General features: G+C 40.2%; 2 protein-coding genes across 4 annotated transcripts; one reads left to right on the top strand and one right to left on the bottom strand.

The window, feature by feature from the left end:
* Nucleotides 1–9,644: 9,644 nt before the first annotated feature.
* Nucleotides 9,645–12,962, bottom strand: LOC102791536 (transcriptional regulator protein Pur-beta). Its single transcript, XM_006797667.3, has one exon. It carries the CDS (start codon nucleotides 12,884–12,886, stop codon nucleotides 11,969–11,971), a length of 918 nt encoding a protein of 305 aa, XP_006797730.1. The 5' UTR covers nucleotides 12,887–12,962; the 3' UTR covers nucleotides 9,645–11,968.
* A 511-nt stretch (nucleotides 12,963–13,473) lies between these two features.
* h2az2a (H2A.Z variant histone 2a) lies at nucleotides 13,474–16,312 on the top strand. Of its 3 annotated transcripts, none has more exons than XM_006797666.3 (5): nucleotides 13,474–13,631; nucleotides 14,599–14,676; nucleotides 14,797–14,910; nucleotides 15,041–15,170; nucleotides 15,291–16,312. In XM_006797666.3, the coding sequence occupies exons 1-5, from the start codon at nucleotides 13,629–13,631 to the stop codon at nucleotides 15,350–15,352; spliced, it is 387 nt and encodes a 128-aa protein (XP_006797729.1). In that variant the 5' UTR covers nucleotides 13,474–13,628; the 3' UTR covers nucleotides 15,353–16,312. The 3 variants fall into 3 exon arrangements, with proteins under 3 accessions (XP_006797729.1, XP_087705531.1, XP_087705530.1); XM_087849405.1 differs by having other exon boundaries at nucleotides 13,513–13,635; XM_087849404.1 differs by lacking the exon at nucleotides 13,474–13,631 and having other exon boundaries at nucleotides 14,593–14,676.
* The last annotated feature ends 5,075 nt before the right edge of the window (nucleotides 16,313–21,387 follow it).

Genomic DNA, 21,387 nt, shown 5'->3' with positions numbered 1-21,387 from the left:
GGTGCCACTATTGTCAGCTAAGAACATGAAACTGAGGCTATTTTTCAAATTGACTCACTAAAATCGGAGAGTAGAAGTCTTGTTTTCTGTTGTAGGATCAAAATTTGCTTCCATCCCTTCATGACCACAGTGAACCAATCTTCTGATCATAGTAAGGTAACGTACTATGTCACAAAGCTGAAACTGTTTTCTCGAATATGACAATATTTGTATCAATCGATGTACTCAAATGGTTTTCACAGTCACCAGATCTCAGTCTGTTAAAGCACCTTTGGTGTGCGGTGAGATTCACATAGTGCACGCTAAGCCAACAAATCTGCAGCAACTGTGCAATGCCACTATGTCAATATGGACCAAAGTCTCTGAGGTTTCCAGCAGCTTATTCTTTGTGCCATAAAGAATTAATGCTGTCCTGAAAGAAAAACGCTGGCGTAGCGAGGTGTGCCTAATAATGTACCCAGTGAGTGTAATTGTTGAATCTGGAATGTGCTATTCAAGCTGCTTCAGCCTGCTCACAGTTGATGCGCATCTGCTTTGTAACTCACATCCACCTCAGTTCCTCCTTTAACGCCATATCAGACTTAATTAGCATATCAGTTTCCATAGTTATCTGACAAGAAACAATTCAGGCTGCTTGCACGCACTGTAGGCGCTAACTTCAGTTGAAACCACTGTTGTTTTTAAAAAAGATTGTCATTTTTAAGCTTCATTGATTATGAGTTTGTAAGGCAAATATCTAATGATTTATGATTTGAAACGATATAAATAAAGTTTATTTGAGTAAAAATATGGAAGTGGTATGCTGTACAGCTTCTCTTAATTCTAACAAAAGCAATTTTAACTATGTTTATTCAATCTGTTGAACTATAGTTCAAACAGAAAAAGTAGTTTAATGATACCTCATTAAGCAATTAATTAATCACTTTATTACTTTTTTTTTGTCACAGTTTATTTACAAAATGCCAAATCACAACAACAGTTGCTTCAAGACGCTTTATAGTGTGAGGTAAGACCCTACAAAACCTCCTAGGTAGGGAAATACACCTGTGTGTTGTTGGAGTCAATTCAATTCAATTTAATTCAATTTTATTTATATAGCGCCAAATCACAACAAATGTCGCCTCAAGGCGCTTCATAGATACAGAGAAAAGCCCAACAATCATATGACCCCCTATGAGCAAGCACTTTGGCGACAGTGGGAAGGAAAAACTCCCTTTTAACAGGAAGAAACCTCCGGCAGAACCAGGCTCAGGGAGGGGCGGCCATCTGCTGCGACCGGTTGGGGTGAGAGAAGGAAGACAGGATAAAAGACATGCTGTGAAAGAGAGACAGAGATTAATAATAGATATGATTCAATACAGAGAGGTCTATTAACACATAGTGAGTGAGAAAGGTGACTGGAAAGGAAAAACTCAATGCATCATGGGAATCCCCCGGCAGCCTACATCTATTGCAGCATAACTAAGGGAGGATTCAGGGTCACCTGGTCCAGCCCTAACTATATGCTTTAGCAAAAAGGAAAGTTTTAAGCCTAATCTTAAAAGTAGAGATAGTGTCTGTCTCCCGAATCCAAACTGGAAGCTGGTTCCACAGAAGAGGGGCCTGAAAACTGAAGGCTCTCCCTCCCATTCTACTTTTAAATACTCTAGGAACAACAAGTAGGCCTGCAGAGCGGGAGCGAAGTGCTCTAATAGGGTAATATGGTACTACAAGGTCATTAAGACAAGATGGGGCCTGATTATTTAAGACCTTGTATGTGAGGAGCAGGATTTTGAATTCAATTCTGGATTTAACAGGAAGCCAATGAAGGGAAGCCAAAACAGGAGAAATATGCTCTCTCTTTCTAGTCCCTGTCAGTACTCTTGCTGCAGCATTTTGGATTAACTGAAGGGTTTTCAGTGAGTTTTTTGGACATCCTGATAATAATGAATTGCAGTAGTCCAGCCTGGAAGTAATAAATGCATGAACTAGTTTTTCAGCGTCACTCTGAGACAGGATATTTCTAATTTTAGAGATGTTGCGCAAATGGAAGAACGCAGTCTTACATATTTGTTTAAAATAAAGTCAAAATATGTAACATCTTGTTAGGGCTCTAAAGCCCATATACAGGGTTGCTTCAACTGATTGTAATCACTAATTCTTGCTCATGGCTCTTTCCAAACAACTGCTATAGAACATCTGCTGGGGCAGGGGTTTCTTCTGGGTGGAGCACTCAGCAGCTGAGTCATGTCTGCAACATAATGCAACACACCCATTTTGAAATATACATGTGAAATGTCACACTTTTAGCTTCATTGTGATTCATGATGTTTAGTTGCGATATAGACCAAGAAGGTGAAAAATTTAAAAATTGTGTTTTATAAGGTTTCCAGAAAATCTGTACTGAAAATGCTTTCAAAACTTAAATACATGTTACATCATATACTACAAAAAATATCCTTTTTGCACCAACAAAGAGATCCCAAAAGTGCTCAGTTCAGCTGAAAATTTTTGCATATCACTGTATGTTATGCAATGTGTCCTTTAAAAATATGAGGATACTGAACATGTGAAGGACAGAAGACATGTCACGCCAAAAAAAAAAAAAAAAAATCTACAACAGATGCACAGTATTTTATCTTCATGTGCCAAAGAAATAAGAACATAACTCAGCAAAATCATAGCACGATAGCTGAGAAATGCATCCGTGTTTCCTTTGATCAATCTACTATTCACCCACAAATGATGAGTCAGGTCTTTTGGAACAATGACTCCAAATTTGAGTTCAGAGGTCAGGAAAGAATTACACAATACAATGATTGTCTACAGTCATGTTTAAGACACGTAGAGGCTCTATTATAGTTTGAGGCTTTGTTTTCAATTAGTGGTATTTGGCATTTTGTCTAAACAAACTGCCAATGCAGTAAAAGTCCTGCATAGAAAAACACAATAGAACGCTATCAGTCATGGACTGGCCTCCCCATAGCCAAACCTCGACTTTACTGAAGCAGTGTGTGATCATTTTGTCAGAGAAAAGAACAAAAGACCAACATCCAAAGAAGAGCTTTGAATGTCCTTCCAGAAGCTTGAAGAACCATTCTTGAAGGCTATTTAAAGGAATTGTGAAAAAGTTTGCCTAAGAGGGTTCCGGTCGCGTTGAAGAAAAAAGATGGCCACACCAAATATTGACTTCCAAGCTCATTAGAACAAATTCTGTTTGCTTTACATGCTATATTTTGTGTATTTCCCCTTTTCTTGGCAAAATATAAAGAAATTGGGGTGGCTCAAGACTTTTGCACAGTATTGTAGATACAGATATGTTCACATTTTGCATATACGAAATGTTAACATACTTGCATATATACATATCAAAGAACTGACTTAATTATACACATGTGCTGAATTTCTGTTACAACCTGATTTTGAAGTTTGTTAAATGATTCATACTGATAATCATCTAAGTAACTCAAGTTGCGTGTAAATGGAAGTCTGAAAAGATTCCACTCTTTGAAATGTGAGGGTGTGGTTGTATTATATTTAACTACCTACTCATATAGCAGACACATTTGGGGCTAAACATGACAACTCAGAGCACTTTTGGCTCAGTTACAACACTGGTAAACGTCACATGTGGCCCAAAGCTGGACATTATGTCACATGCAGATGTGCGTGGTACAATCTAGGCAGATACACTTACCCTGAATAATTTGTGTCAGCCAAGGTCAAATTAGGATATAAGAGACCTGCACATGTAGGACATAGTTGGACTATTATTACTGCCTGGGTTCTAACAGTATGAAGGTTTATTAATATATTCATCATGATTTAGGTTTAATAGTAATTTAATTCCATTGTTAAGAATTTGCAAATAGAGCAATAGTATTTTGAGCATTTTAGACAAGGACTCGTGACAAGTTAGAGCTGGTCATTGTAACTGTGAAGCTCAGTGGGTGATCTTTAGTCAATCCATTTTGATCTAGAATGAAACATTTGAGCAATGGTTCAATGAACATGTGACCAATAAATCATCAATCAATATAAAAGTGTTTTATATTTCTTTTTCTGACAGAAAGTACTTAAATCACGCTGTCCTTCACACTGTTTCCTGCACTGATACGAAACATGTTCTGGTTTCTGGACGTCTCTGACTCTGCTATAGACAATGAGTTCAGACTGATTCTTGAAGTTTGCTTTAATCATCAGCTGAGATGCTGCTTACACAACAGAGCTGTTAAAATAGTGATGCTGACGTTGTGTTAATGTGTGTAGACAAAATGCTCTATGACAGAGCTTCGTGTCACTCAGTGGGAAAAATACTGTAAGTCTGAACTGGTTTCATCAGGAATTGTCATGACCTTGTAGGAACCATAGTTGTCTGTCTCTCTGTGCTTGGTATGCAACAGTCTCCCGCTCGGGGTGTATCCTGCCTCTTAGTCTACAACAGCTGGGATAGACTCCAGCACTCCTGTCACCATGAACTGGATATCAGAAGACGATGGACATACTTGACATACAGCCTCCTTCTGAAAATATCACTTGCTTTTCTCATCTACTCACACGCATCACCTGCAAGGTGGACTCCATACATGCATGGATACATTTCGCTGAGTGTGTGACGAGAGGCAGAGGTTTGGTGATGTCTTTAACCCCCACCACCTCATAGAGATCCAATCCACTGTCTTCTTCATCACCTCTCACGCTTGTCCGCTTTGAATGATGGATGGGCAGCTTAGTGTGGCTTGTATTTCTGGAGCAGGCCATCAGGACACCAGCACCATGTGAAATAATCCCTTCTTCCACTGACACCCAGCTCAGCATGGTATTACATGCCCTTGAGCTGTACTCTCTCTCTCATTCTCTCCCATTAGTGCTCCGTCCCTCGTCGTTTAGCCTCTCTGCGCACTCTTCATCACTCTGAGCTCAGGGAGATCATATAAACTGGCTAACCCGTGGCGGAGGGGGTGGTGCTGTTCGTGTGAACTTAAATGTGTATGTGTGGATGTAAGGCCCATGATGTTCGGATGAACTGCAAGGTTAGAGACAGCGGAGTACAAAGCAGGATTTAGCATCACTGCTGTGAATCAGAGTGAACTGTGCTGCTGCTAAGCGTCAAAGAGACGTACCTCCTGAACAGCTGCAACGATATTTGGGAAACAAAATGTGGTAGCAGACAGCCTGGAGATACAATGCATCATTACTACAAAGCTGGCACGTTAAATCCGAGTCGTTCATGTTGTTCACGAATCACTGAGGCCATATTGAGGGCTTACTGAAAGTACGAGGTGCCTTTCTCAGGAAAACATTGAGTGTTTCTGATCCTTTTATTTAGAAATTGTGAAACTGGAAACGTAATCACATCTCTAGTTTGATCCCACAGCGCTCTGGCTCTTATCATTTCCTCAGTAGCAGTCCTGACAAATCCCGATGAAACCAGTCCAGACGAAGCAAAGCAGTGTGTCGCATGGAAACGTCACTCTGAGCTCAATCAATTCGCTGACACGCAGCTGAACTGTTCGAAACCTCATGATTTCACCCGGCTCGGCTCCGTAAACACGGCCTCAGCTGATGATTAATATAAACGTCATGAACTGAGTTTTTTGAACAGAGTAAGGTTTCCATTACCCAGAAACCAGAAAAAGCCAAGCAGCTTCCCATATACATGTTCACCACACTGCACCGTGCTTTAGAGTAATATAAAAAGGCTCACTTATATACTTGCATACAATATTAACACTAAATAACACAATACTGTGCAAAAGTCTTGAGCCATACTGTATTTCTTTTTATTTTGCTAGGTAAATATGAATGGTAGTCTTCATGAACTGTTATCCAGGCTTCTCGAAGGAATTCAGAGCTCTTATTTGTATATTGAACTTTTATTCCTTCCTTCTATTCGCTCTCAAGGTGATCCCATGCTGCTCAGTAACGTTGAGTCAGGTCTCTCACTGATAGGGTTCCATTGTGCATGTGTTTTCCCCCATATGCTTTTGCTGTATTGGCTGAGGGTTTGGGATCATTGTCATGCTAAAAAAAAGATGAAGCTGTTGCCAATCAGATGCTTTCCAGATGGTAGTGCATGGTGGATCATAATCTTTAGTTTTCTGCATACGCTACTGGCTGAAAGGCATTCCTAAACCATGACAGAGTGTCCGCCATGTTTCAAAATGGTTGTACTCACTAGTGAACCTGTCTCCGGACCTCCTCTGAACATACTGATGATAATTTCTCCATAAGATATGTTTCCTTTGATTTTCCGACGGTGTAAGTGACTGGAAACGCAGAAGTCTGTTCCAGTTAACTGCTTTACTTTCTGAACCATCCTGGTGTGAAAGTGTGCTGTAAGGGGATTAGCTGGAAACTAAATGAGCCCGAATATACCTCATATAGAGGGCTAATACCTTGGTCGTATGACTTATTATTGGAGATTATGTATCAGAATTTCAGGAGCGGGACCACGCCTCCAAACACACTCTTTCCGGTTGTCATCTATATCTATATAGGTTTCACCAGTTCTGCAAACTTCATTCTCATTTACGTTCCCCTCCCTCCTTGTTTTCAATTCTTTAACTTCTTCACTTCTATTTAGTACATGGGGATCTGCCAGGCCCAGGAGCCGTCGCCAGGCCCTTCAAGGTCTTCCACAAACCGGAGCTCAACCGGCCACTAACTTTCTGCTTCTTAATTCAGATAAAACTGAGGTCATTGTACTCGGCGCTGAAAAGCTTAGAAATATGGTATCTAACCAGATTCTTACTCTGGATGGCATTACCTTGGCCTCCAGTAACACTGTGAGGAACCTTGGAGTCATTTTTGACCAGGATATGTCCTTCAACGCACATATTAAACAAATATGTAAGACTGCGTTCTTCCATTTGCGCAACATCTCTAAAATTAGAAATATCCTGTCTCAGAGTGACGTTGAAAAACTAGTTCATGCATTTATTACTTCCAGGCTGGACGACTGCAATTCATTATTATCAGGATGTCCAAAAAACTCACTGAAAACCCTTCAGTTAATCCAAAATGCTGCAGCAAGAGTCCTGACAGGGACTAGAAAGAGAGAGCATATTTCTCCTGTTTTGGCTTCCCTTCATTGGCTTCCTGTTAAATCCAGAATTGAATTCAAAATCCTGCTCCTCACATACAAGGTCTTAAATAATCAGGCCCCATCTTATCTTAATGACCTTGTAGTACCATATTACCCTATTAGAGCACTTCGCTCCCGCTCTGCAGGCCTACTTGTTGTTCCTAGAGTATTTAAAAGTAGAATGGGAGGCAGAGCCTTCAGTTTTCAGGCCCCTCTTCTGTGGAACCAGCTTCCAGTTTGGATTCGGGAGACAGACACTATCTCTACTTTTAAGATTAGGCTTAAAACTTTCCTTTTTGCTAAAGCATATAGTTAGGGCTGGACCAGGTGACCCTGAATCCTCCCTTAGTTATGCTGCAATAGATGTAGGCTGCCGGGGGATTCCCATGATGCATTGAGTTTTTCCTTTCCAGTCACCTTACTCACTCACTATGTGTTAATAGACCTCTCTGTATTGAATCGTATCTGTTATTAATCTCTGTCTCTCTTCCACAGCATGTCTTTTATCCTGTCTTCCTTCTCTCACCCCAACCGGTCGCAGCAGATGGCCGCCCCTCCCTGAGCCTGGTTCTGCCGGAGGTTTCTTCCTGTTAAAAGGGAGTTTTTCCTTCCCACTGTCGCCAAAGTGCTTGCTCATAGGGGGTCATATGATTGTTGGGCTTTTCTCTGTATCTATGAAGCGCCTTGAGGCGACATTTGTTGTGATTTGGCGCTATATAAATAAAATTGAATTGAATTGAATTGAATTCATTTAGTAGGTAAAGCATTCACCTTTACCTACTAAAATGCTGTCAAGCCTAAAATGAGAATGTGGGCCCAGCTAGTGAAATGCTTTTTCAACTCACTGGTTAGCGCTGTTTATCCCCCCCCCCCCCAAAAAAAAACAAGAAAAAGATTTAAGTCAAATTGGGTATTGTAGGTGAAAAAGAGTAAACTAATTTAAAAAAATTAATTTTATTTCAGAAGTCACTAGGCCTGTATGGATGTCTATTTTTAGGAATGTTTTTTTTATAAGATAATAATAAACTATCATGTTATTTAACATCACTTTTCTGCCTATGGGGGTTCTCTCCAAGTACACCAGCTTCCTCCCACAATCCAAAGACATTCATATTAGAATAACTGATGATTGGCAGTAGATCTGAATCTGAGGTTGTTCGTCTCTCTGTGTTAGCCCTGTGATATACTGGTCACCTCTTCAGAGTGTACCCTACCAAGCATCCAATGACAGCTGGGACTGGCTCCAGCCCTAAAATGGAAACTAGATAGATGGATGAATGTTGCTGCTTATCTTAATCTGCCTGTTGGAAGTTCATTATTATTATTTATTTATTATTCCTGTCAACAAGGTGTTTAAGACATTCCTCAGAGATTTGCATCCAGCTTTACATGACAGCACCACACAGTTTTTTTTTTTGTTTTTTTTTGATGACTGCACATCGCTGACATGGTGTGCTATCCTGCTGGAATAAGACATCTGAAGATGAATATGCTATACTCATAATGGGATGGAAATTGTCAGCAACAATGCTCAGATATGTTGTTAAACGACAATCAACTGATGCCAAGGGGCCCAAGTTAATATATAAGGCATGATGGATCCATGCTTTTATGTTGTTTGCAGCCAATTTTGACCCTCCCACCCGAATGTGGCAGCAGAAATCAAGACTCATGAGAGCAGGCAACATTTTTTTAAGCTTCTATTGTCCAATTGTAGTGAGCACATTTGCAAAATAGGTTCAGTTTACTGTTCTCTAGCAGTTTCAATGTTCAGCATATTGCGCATTTATATATGCTTGTCTACATACCTCGGTTGTAACAGTTGATTATTTGAGTTGCTGTTGCCGTCCTATCACCTTGAAACAGTCTGGCCATTCTCTGACAACAAGAAGGCATTTTCACACAGGGAACTGGATGTTTCCTGTCAAATTTTCTATCAAATGCATTATCACTACAGTTGATACTTTAGTGTAAAATTTATTTCATTTTTATAAAAAATAGACGTCTTAAATACAGATTGTTTTATTGTCTCATCCTCACGACTCGTGACGAAGGGCTAGAAACCGTTGTACTAAACTGAACTGTGCACAAAACGGACTCAGCCTTGACTTGTTACAAGAGAATAAGCTGCAGTCATACCTATATACCGTTACGTAAATTAAATAATAGAATACTTCTTCTACTGCTGATAAAGGGCTTCAAGGACTGATGTGTCATACCACGTCATATCATGTAACTCCACAAATTTTAAATAAAAAACTGTTAAATCATCTTGAAGCTACAGCGGGTAACTGTATCAGATTAATAAAGGTATTTCTAAGTAAATTCTCTCCTCACAGCTTCTTAAAAATCTGAATATTTGATGGTTTTCTTATTATATTAAACTTAATATCAAGTTTTAGACTCCCGTTCAATCACACCCAGCATTACAAGGACATATTATTGAAGTCTGGATAGTAATGAAAGCATTTTTGATTGTATTATTGGGACTTTATGGGTTTAGGTAGTAAGTCTGTTATTCGTTGTCTGTCTTTTGTTTTGGGAAATAAAAACAAAAACAAAAAAAACACCACGCCTCTCCTGAGCAAAAAATCTTTTTTTTTTATTTCTCGTTGAAAGGAACTTGGTAGAATACAGCAGAACACACATGACTGAAACAGCTGCCATTTCACGTAACACAGTACAGGAAGAAGGATGTAGTTCAATCGCATGTGTAATATCATATATAGTATACTCATATCAATAGAAAAGAAAAAAAAACTATTGCTCCCAGGTGTTTATTTTTTTTTTCATATGGCATTTCTCTGCTGTGTTGAAGTGGGTAAAGTAAAATTCAACGAGAGGTTTTGCACACCAAAGGAAATGGGACAATGAGAGTGACATTTCCCAAAATATGAGGGAAAGTTGTGGCTTTTTTTTTAATTAGGCTGTGAAGTAAACTTTCTTTTGTCTATTGCAATGCAGAAATAAAACTTTAAACCGCTCTCAAAAAAATATGGATAAATACCATTATACAGCAATCAGAATATGCAAAAGAAAAGAACACAAGGCAGCTCCGCGTAAGAGCAGGCATGCAAAAATGATCATATTTTAAAAAGGAGCACTAAAGACGAAATGTCGATGACTTCAGGTGTTTATGTTTGCGCCATTTGGCAACTGATGGAAAAGCCAATTCATGACAAAACATGGGTTAAAAGGTGTGGACTGAAACGAGGGGACAACTCGATGCTCTGTAAAGTGAACTGGAGTGCTGAGTGTTTGCTGACAAACTACTTCAGTGAAGTTGTTTCTATAAATTGCTATAACATACTCTGTTATCAATTTGTTGTACTCTCTTTAATTTCCTCTAAGGAAAAAAAAAAAGACATGTTAGGAAAAAAGCAGGTATGAAATATCACCCTGGACATTTGCATCCAAGTTTAGTGTTTTAAATAAGCCACTTTAGGCAGCATTATCTATTAAATGTCTCGTATTTCTAAGACATATTTTAATATATCTCTTTTGAAAAATAATTCTATCTATACTTGATCTTTTTTAGTAAGTAAATCTCTTCCAGTATATATATTTTTCTTTATGTTCCTTTAGGTACAGCACCCCATTATGGGTTTTAGTTTTCCAAAAGCACCTAATTTATGTTACAATCAGACTGAATAGTACTTCAGTCATTAATGGTCTGAGTTCAAGATTAGAGGATCCAAATGGTGAACCCTAAGTGAGTCAACAAGATCAATACCCTTGAGACTGTAGCTCAAGCCCGGCAATATTAAGCTTTTTTTAAATTCGTGACCAGTGCTACAGGCCTGAGCTCACTGCGTCCCCCTTTGAGAAAAAGGTCACAGGGGTCAGACGTGGCCATGCATCTTAGGAGACATCATCAGTTGCCACAGATGGCTCAGCTGCAGCAACTGGCTGACCAGATCTGCACCCAGAACCTCTTGAGGATGATGCACAGGCACAGGTAGTGCTGATATATATAGATATATACCCCAAAATACCGATGGGACTTGCCAGCCCTGAGACACAACGAGCCACGTGTGAGCACGCCACACCGCAATTCAGCTATCGGAGCAAGAAGTCAGCACCTGAGGAATGCCCAGGAGGGAAAGTGGAAGGGTGCAAAACAAGGAGAGAAGAAGGGTGGGAGGTCATTTGAACTCATTTGGATTGTCTGTAGAATCCAAATGAGTCGTGTGCTTGTAACAGATCACCTTACAGGGAACCTCACTGGGCTGAGAGGATGTCCGGCGATGTCAAGGGTGCCACCCCACTCCCATGTAGCTGAAACTGTGGCTCTGAGCGTTGTGGGTCTGTCTGGGCAAGCCGTTCGTTACAGGTCACTTTAGACAAGAAACACACACAGCCATGGTGAACGGTGCAGGTGCTCTGGCTCACTGGCACACTGCGCCTGCTGGTTTGGGTATGTCACATGTTTCACACTTCCTTATTATCATCACACAGACTACAGGTCAGCGCCAGGTGAGCTCTTACCATTTGATGTCAACTAGAAAGTGGTACCGGTAATCTACTGCTGTGTCTCTGCCAAACTTAATTTGCTGGGCTACATGTGAGGTCATATGAACAATCAATATATTTATATTTATATATATAGATATATATTCATATATATTTTTTTTTAAATCAAAGGGGAAATCTCATACAGGAGCTGACTACTGCAGTCTGCACTCAATTAGCTATAACATCCACCTAAACTTTATAACATTATTCTCTTATATAGACAGTAATTTCTCAGTCAAATATACTTTTTTTTTTTTAATTATTTAACTCCGGATTCATTTCATCATGCACAGAATAGTCGTTCCTCTCTCTCCGTTTCTCTGTTTATATCCAGGCTTTGCATCATGTTGTCAGCTCCATCACAAATAGCCACCACTCCTCTCTGCATCAATCGTCGTCCACATCGTCTCCCTCCGACTCCTCTCCGGCTCTCCTCTCGTACATCTTATCCCGGTGCCTCTCCTGGATCTCTTTCATTTCCTCGGCGTAGCGGCTGAACGCTCCCCCGAACTTGCTCCACGCCTTGAAGGGGATTGTTATAGAGTTTCTGTAACTGGGCTTTACTTCGCTCACCCGCAAGAAAACTCCATACTTGTTGGATCCAACGTCAAAGAAGAACCGCTTGGAGTCCACCATGATTGAGGTGCCCTCCGGAAGCTCGCTGTAGCCCCCGGCCCCTCCGCCACCGGCAAGCTCTTCCTCATCTCCCCCGTAGTCGTCTATTAACTTGGCCAAGGCGTCACGGAACTCTATTAAGCCTTGGGCCGGGAGTGCGATGGTTTGTCCAGCCTGCAGGCCAGCACCGGGAATGCCACCCACTCCGACTCCGAAACCAGGGCCTCTATTGACGGTCTGTCGGATCCGGAGAAACCGACCCCGCTGGTTCTCCTTTAGGTCGAGGTAGTATTTTCGGTTCTCACGCACCAGGAACTCGCTCTTCAAGGCCCGTCTAGGCCCGGTGTCATCCCCACCGGAGGACTGAGCAATCTGCTCCGGAGTACTAGGCCCAAGTTGGGCGTAGTGCTCTATGAAATCCCCCAGGTAGTCACGGAACTCCGCCGCAACTGACATAGAGAGGGTCAGCCGACTTTTGGAGCCGCCAGCTCCGACCTCGGCGATTTTGATGAACCGGCCTTTGGCGTTCTGCTTTACGTCAAGGTAGAAACGTTTATTCTGAATGTCCAGCCGCTTCGACGCCAGTTCCTGGGTCTCCGGTTCCCGCTGGTAATGCTGAAACCCGCCGCCTCCACCCCCTCCGCCACCGCTGCTGCCACCGCGCTCACTACCACTATCCCCATCCGCCATCTTCGCCACCAGCAGCCCGTTTTCTCTGCGTATCTTTGACCCCCACCCCCCTTGTTACCGAGCTCACGGAGGCAACCGGACGCTGACTGCTGAGCTCCGGTTGGCTGTTGTGCCTGTCACTCAAAACATCAGACGAAGAGCCCAAGTTTTCATTCGCTATTTCTAATGCCCGTCAAGACAACGTAACGGCTTTCCAGATGACATTCGAGGAGATACTGTATTTGCGATCCATAACTGCTTATCGATTATTTGTAGCATATGTTCAGTGGAGTACATGTCATTTAGAGATCATTTTACAGCCATAACTAATTCATGTATGACGCCAGTGCAATAATATACATGTTTGAAGACGTAATTCGTGTCCTTGCACTGAATTTCATGAATTTCACTGAATTAATCCCAGCTATAGCCCGCTTTGTTATGTATTTTGTACGGTTTTAGGATGGATGTCCCTGGAAGGACACTACACACAAACACACAGTCCCGCCTACTTCGTGGTTTCGTGCGCAAAGACAGGCACGACGAGCTTAGGGTGGGGGATGGGTGGAATTTCTGCAAAGGGCAAGGCTATTGGTTTAGACTGAGATTCGAAGTAACAACGCACTCTCCTATTGGCTCTCTCGGCTCCCACGAGGGGTTGCATGCAAACGATTTGCGAAAAGGTTTATTGTTTCTTTGCTTTCGGGAGCCGAAACTGTTTGGAATCTACTCAGCGCTACAATAAAATAACGCGTCGGGAAAAATGGTATGTGAACTCGGGCTAATGCTCAACGTGTTATAGAAGATATTGCGGGTTTTTTTTGCTTGAATAACTGTGCAGTTGTAGAAAGTCCTGCTTTGAATTTGAACTGGGGAAATCCGCGCAGAATGTGTGTGGTTAACAAGCTTGCTAAGAAGCTAACTGACAGCTAAACCATTAGCATTATCGTTACCGTAAGAAGTTCGATTCGTGTGGATTTTCGGCTAAAAGTAGACTGCTTTTAAGCTTTGAGTGTTTGTTGCGAGTTGTTTTGGGTATATTTGCAAATTATTGGAGGTGGGTCGCTCATTTAGGAGAATAAACTGCTCTTTGAGTAGGTGTAGCCTGTGGATGGTGCTTTAGCAGTAACTGCAAGCTAACTTTAGCTAGTTCGTTGGCTTAACGGCTGGTTAACTGTTAGCTGCTGAATAATTCCTTTAAAATAAGTCTGCAGGTGGTGCAAATTAGTAAAGACGACTTTGTGTTTTATTTGAGTTCAGGTGACTTTGTAAGTCCAACTTTCTTTGTCAAAATCTCTGAATGAAAACTTGACCGCTGACGGTCTTAAGGTGGCGCGTCTGTTTTGTTTGTCGCGGGGTCACTGCCAGCAACCTGCTGACAGGTTCTCGTATTTTTTAAGGAACGGAGTCGTTATTGTCTCTATTAAATCGGTTATTTTATCTTTAGGGTGTATACTTGCTGTTTCCAGGGCCGGTTAACGTTGCTACTTTTCATTTCTGTTTTATTTTTAATTGGCGGGAAAGCGACAACTGTTGAACCGGGCGTAACGTAAACTACTAGAACAATAACACGAAGAGCTCAGCGGTGACTCTCTAATTTATTCAGATTCGATTTTGCTATGTCACATTAAGTCTTTTATTTTTCATTTAATACAAGTCAGGCGTATTCGTTTCACATTTGCTCCCACTTTCTGATTTCATCTTCTTCTTTTCCGTTTAATCACTCAATGCAGGCTGGTGGCAAAGCAGGAAAAGACAGTGGCAAAGCCAAGGCGAAAGCAGTGTCGCGCTCCCAGAGAGCTGGGCTGCAGGTAAATGTCAATCATTTGTCGTGGTGCAGTTTGTGGCTTTGCTGCAGGTGTTAAATGCCACAGGACGTTTGCTTAGAGAAAAAAAAAATGGACCACTATCTTACTTCTGTTTCCTGACAGTTCCCAGTGGGTCGTATCCACAGGCACTTGAAGACTCGCACAACCAGCCACGGTCGTGTAGGAGCCACAGCAGCTGTTTACAGTGCTGCCATACTTGAGTACCTCACTGCTGAAGTAAGACTTCCCATTCCCTCCATTTTTAACTTTGTTGTGATTAACAGTGTTACTTAATGTCAGCTTTGGTTGTTTTCACTGTAGCTAATTTTTCTGTTGATACGAATCCTTGTTTCTTTGTTTTTTCCAGGTACTAGAGTTGGCGGGTAACGCCTCCAAAGACTTGAAAGTGAAGCGTATCACTCCTCGCCACTTGCAGCTGGCAATTCGTGGTGACGAGGAGTTGGACTCCCTTATCAAGGCAACCATTGCTGGAGGAGGTGAGCTGGCAGTTTTCTGGACTGATTAATCGATATCTTATATAAACCATTTGTGTATAGATTGTATTCTATTTGCAGATTATATATGTAAATCTCATGTACATTTCCTTTTGCTTTCAGGTGTCATTCCCCACATTCACAAATCCCTCATTGGGAAGAAGGGCCAGCAGAAGACTGCATAGATGCCATGTTGACCAGAAATTTGGGGGCTTGGGCTTTGAACGGACCAGGAGTTCACCTTTGTTCTTTTTTATTATTAATATTATAGCAAACGAAGAGTGATTGTTAGCCTTTGTGTTTGTTATATTTACCAATAACTAGATAAAAAGTACAGAAAACCCCTTAAAGACAGTAAACCCTTTGTATGTTAATGTAGAGTGTTTGACTGGGGAGTTAATGATTATTTGAAATGGTGGCAGTGAATTTGTTTGATTGGCCTGGCTCTGTGTAATGTTTTATACTGAAAAAACAAATTGTTAAACTGTTTTTTATATAAAAGATCTTGTTTTGTGGTTATTTTCTCTGAAGTTATGATATTTACTATGACACATTTTTAAGGAGAATTTCTTTTTTGAAAGTAAATTGGATAACAGCTAAATGGTAAGATGGTGCTTTTTTTCCTTTTGACTTACTGTAAAAAAAAAAAAATTGAACTGCACAAGAATAGTGATGTATTAAAAGTTACTTTTTTTTTTCTTACATCAAAATGAAATAACGTGTTGTAACCGCCTGCTACAGTGTTTTGTCTTAATGTTTACAGCAGTTGAAAAAATGTGTTAAACTTGAAACTACGTATTAACAGTGTAATCCTCAGCTAATTGGGAAACACTGATTGTAAACTTGTTGCCTCACTGTGGAACACAAGTCCTGCCATTTGTCAGCTACATATCACCACTGGGTACATTCAGTACTCTGATACTTTGGGAAAAAAAGTAGAGGATGAGTAATCAGCGCTGAAAACATTTGTCTACACTACCAAAATATATAGGCATACTAAAAATATATTTATATTCCCCTTCTAAAAGTCCATTTCATTTTTAACGTTCAGATTTTGGAGCCTTCCTTTTTCTTTTTTTTTTAAGCTGTATTCAGGGAAATGACTTTGCCTATTTTATCTTTGAATAAACACCATTGGCATGTTATCTCTGACTTGGTTTGAAACATAAACTCATTTATAGAGACGAACATTACATGTGACGCTGCAAATCATGAGCATAACTCCAAATATGCTTTCACATTGACTTATAGTCGTATTTTGGAAACTCCAGAATGGTTAAAAACAAGACTTGGTGGTCTAATGACTCAAAACAGCAGCACCAGATAAAAGCTTTCTGCATAAAAAGAATTTCAGAAAATTAATGTTAATATAAAATCCAATTAAAACTAAACTATACAGTAGCTTACGCTTCTGAGATCTTACTCATGTTAGAAATTTCAAGTGGTCTTAACACAGGTTCAGGCTTTTATGTCAGGAGGGTGATCCCCTACTATTATCAGTTACTCCGTACACTAAATAAGCCTGTTCTTTTTTTACATTGACATTAATAATAATTTATCCTACAGCTAAATATATCTCCACATTGAAAATACCCTGAACGGAAAACATGGGAAAGTTTTTTAAAAACGACAAATCGTCTATTTCAATTTATATACCATCAGTTCTCTTAACATTCTTGTAAAATTTACTGACAGTTGTTTTAATTGCATGATTGTTATGCTTCACTAAAATAGAGGGTTTTACGACATGTGATCAGATATTTAAACCTGCCTTAAGTTCCATTTAAAAAAAAGTGGGCAGTGATTGCATTTAATAGTGATGCAATCACTTCCCACTTTGATAGGAACCCCTGTTCCACTGTTTGTTATCTCAAATATATAATCACACATCAGCAACTTGATGTATTTAAGCATACAGACATGGAGAAGATAACCTGCTTAACTGAGCATCAGAATGGAGAAGAAAGCGAATTCAACTTTGAACGTTGTTGCTGGTTCCAGATTGGCTCATTTCAATATTTAAGAAATTTCTGATCTGCTGGAATTTTCCTGCACAACCATCTGCAGGGTTTACAGGAAATGGTTAAAAAAAGAGAAAAGTGGCAGTTTCCTTTGTCCCACTGTGTCCCAAGTGAACAATAGAAGAATGGAAAAATGTTGCCTGGTCTGATGATCACAATAATGCTTCTGCAAGCATCATGTAAACGCTACGCCACGAGTATTGATGCCCACCACGTTCTTTAAGATCGCAGCATGCCCATCTTCATATGGCTCCTTCCAACAGGTTAATGAACCATCTCACAAAGCTCCGATCATCTCGTACCGGTTTCTTCATCATGACAATTTAATCATTTAATGTACACAAAGTCATCACATCTCAACCCAATAGCCCCTTGAATACATGGTAGAACTGGAGATTCACACAATAGATGCTAGTTGATATACACCCACACACTACTTTCACACTACTGCTTCAGCAATCAAAACTGGATATTATCATATTTGTAAATATTTTGATTACTCTCTCTTTGTCTCTAAAATTGAAGATATAAGGTTATTTAAGTGAGCACACATATACAAATCAGGCTGATGTAGAATATAATTGTAAATGAACTATTTATTCTCAAGAACAATACTATATTAGATAACATCCCGCTTCCCCATATCATTTAACTGTAATGGTCTCAGTTTGGCTCATGATGTGATCAGCTTTCTACAAAGTTTGCAGTTACTTGCAAATTTGTAAATGCAAGTTCTGTATAAGTTGTCTTTGGTGATATCTCCTATTTATTTATTTCAAGTTACTCTGCATCTTAGTTCTAACTAGTTTAGTTTAGTTCTACTAAAGTGGAATTTCTGAATAAAAATAAAAATGTAGTCACGTATTAATTACAGAAGAAGTGAGAGTTTCAAAAGGGATCCAGTTGTTAAGTAAACCTCATACAGTGATTGGCAGTTTTCAGCTCAGCTGGGGAGAGCACACACCTCTCATGAGAGCAAAAACTTTCCTAGAGAATATAAAAAGAAAATATCTAATATTGTTTTGTGACACAAGGTCAACTATGGCATCTTTTTGGTCTTTTGCTTACAAGACCATCAGTTACTCTGATCTGCCTCGCTCCTGCTTCCTGTCATACCCCATTCATCCACTAGATGTCCTCAGACTTCTGTTCCAAGTCCTCTGTCCACCATAAACCATCTTACCTTTCCCTAATTTTCCCAATCACTATCTAAATATTTGCCATTTTTCTTTCTCCCATACTAGAGTATTAGTTGAGTTCTCAGTCACGACTCTGATTCCTGATCAAGCCTATATTTTGTGACAATCTGAGGGCAAACCTCTATCTAAGAATACAGAATAGAATAGAACTCAATAGCCCTTTGTTGTCATTGTACATCTACAACAAAATTATGGGTGCTCAACAATTAAGAGGGATACATGCAAAATAGGAGAAATATATTCCAAAATAAGAAAAAGGCACACAATAGAGAACACGATGTACAGTGCTTAGAAGTAGTGAAAAGAAAAAAAAACTTGGTCCGAGGTGTTACTCATGAGTCTGGAGGTTTGGGACCTGATTGAGCTTGAGTTATGCATTTTCCGCATGTTCCTCACTGCATTTGGGGTTCATGTCAATACCTGGGAACGCCTCCCTGCACAAACCATGACAAATACACTAGTTTATTGAAATCATCCAACATTCTGGAGAAGATGCTTTTTGTTTTCTTGGTGAGAGTTGGACTGGCAAACTGGAAATACTCGGCCATTCTGACTGATGACTGTGACCATAACCCCGTAGTTTTTCATAGGGCTGCTTAAGGATAGCTGTTTCCATATACTTAGATGAACTTAACCCAGCTTAGGTCTCAATGGGAAGCCTTGAGTTATCGCTGTCTTGATGTCATCCTGGTGTGTTTATGCCAGACATGAAGATCAAGGGGTGGATCTAACTGCACAATCATATGATTTTATGCTACTTTCTTCTTCTTTTTGACAATAATAGGTACCATAATGTACAAAATAAACAATATGCATTATACTGAGAAGTAATGCCTATTGTCCATTTTTTAATGTCTATTCTAGCCTTATGTTTCCAAATAAACAGAGAACGCTAAGTCTTTACCCAATCATTAAAAACCTCATTTTTTTGCAGTGCTTATTTATTTTTCTATAATACCTTATGACAAGCTAGTTTTTATGTTTTGTATCACGACAACACCTCATTGTCGTGCTCATCTCATTATTTCTTTTGCAGTTCCCACAGGCTGAAGCGTCAGATAATATCTTTTGAACTGCAAATTACATGGAAGAGACGAGTGATGAGACGGCAGAGGATCAATCACCTCTCTGGGTGACAGGAACAGAAAGCCAGTTATTAAAAAAAAAAAAATCACAGATACTTCTGAACTTTTGTTTACTTATGTCTGACTCAGAGGTGTAATGACTCTGAAATGATGAAACGCGTTGCTTCGGATGTGTGGTGGCTCACAGTCTAATAGTGAGGATCTTATTACATTGCTAACAGGGCTGACCTTTGCGGACAGATCTCAAATACACCGAGACACTTTTTCTTTTCTCTTTACACGACAAACCCAAACCGAGTCACGGTGTTTCATTATTTTTTTGCCCATTATCAGGTCCAAATGAAAGTGAAACAAAACATCTTTCAAAACAGTGTCAGGCAGTGGATGCTTCTTGAAATACATGTGTTACCCTTTTTTTTAACCAAAAGATTGAAGGCAGATGCTCTGAAAAGGTTACAGATTTTAATGAGGAAATTGCAAACAGAACAAGTGAGAATGATGCAAAAACAAACTCTCAGGGGTCTGGCTCAATCTCTTCCACAGGATAAATCTGCAAGGATCCACACTCAGATTATTCATTTAGAAGTAAAAGAATCAAATCACTCGAGAAGCAAGATAACCAAAGTAGTTCAGCCAGACCTTCAAATCAGACTTTGCTCCTCTCCCAGGTTAATTAGCCTGGAGCTCAACACAAAAGTCCAAATCTCCATAAAACTTGACTCTCAGGTTTAATAGTAAATATCTCCCCAGGCTCCACTCTCCAACTTTTCCCACTATTCACCAATAGTTCTTATAGATGGGCTTAGAGCCAGCCTTCTCCCCAAGCAATCAGCTGGCCCTCCAGGAATAAATCTAAGCTACAAGCAAAGGTAAGTAAGACTGGAAATGGGAGCCCAAGTGATACTACCAACAGTGTTGGGGAGTAACGGAATACATGTACCGCCGTTACGTATTTAAAATCCAAAATATGAGTAACTGTATTCCGTTACAGTTACCGTTTAAAAAGGTGGTATTTAGAATACAGTTACTTTGTTGAAATAAACGGATTACACAGCGGTACTTCCCTGTTTCATATTGTCGCGGGTCAGGACTGTTTGGGTTTTGTTTGACAGCTACGTTCTGTTGTTCCAGGTGGCAGCGTTACGGTTGCCATGGTTACAGGTTGACGCTCTCTCTCTGCGTGTTTCCTGGGTGAGAGAGGCCTTTTTGTTGTTGTTGTGCTAAGCTAATAGGCAGAATGCTACAGGTATAGCTCTAAAGAATGTAGCCTGGTGGGCAGTGTAGTCCGTGCTGCAGGGAGAATGGACTGCCATACCCGTTATGTGTCTGTGAGCGAGGGAGGGAGAAAAAGGAAAAGTAAGAGCTGTCATCGAGCAAAAACGGGAGCTGGAAGCATGTAAATATAATAATAACCACTGCAGCCAAGAAGAGAGCCTGACGAGCCCAGTTGTAAGTAAGCTATTAAGACTCGACTGTACACCGTGTTCGTGTTTTACTTCAAAACATTAAGCTCTGTTGGAGCAGCCTTTCAATGCCTCTGTCTGTCTCTCGCTAGCAAAGTTGACCCAGACAACAAAGTAAAGCTAGTTTTCAGCAACGAGCCCGACACAGAACCCGACATATTAGCCAGAGGTCCCTTTACTACGGTTCGGAGCCGCGGACCTTCAGTAACAGTAATAAATCACAGCAATAGTACATTCATGTAGTTGTAAACAGCATGATAATATATTAAGTAATCCAAAGTATTCAGAATACGTTACTCTCATTGAGTAACGTAACGGAATACGTTACAGAATACATTTTGGGGCATGTATTCTGTAATCTGTATTCTATAATGGAATACATTTTAAAAGTAACCTTCCCAACACTGACTACCAACAGCATAGTATAACAAACTGGGAGTGAACGACAAGGA

Source organism: Neolamprologus brichardi, chromosome 12, assembly GCF_056152115.1.
Source record: "Neolamprologus brichardi isolate AB-2024 chromosome 12, ASM5615211v1, whole genome shotgun sequence".
NCBI classification, from domain to species: Eukaryota; Metazoa; Chordata; class Actinopteri; order Cichliformes; family Cichlidae; genus Neolamprologus; species Neolamprologus brichardi.
This window is presented reverse-complemented; position numbering and strand designations above follow the sequence as displayed.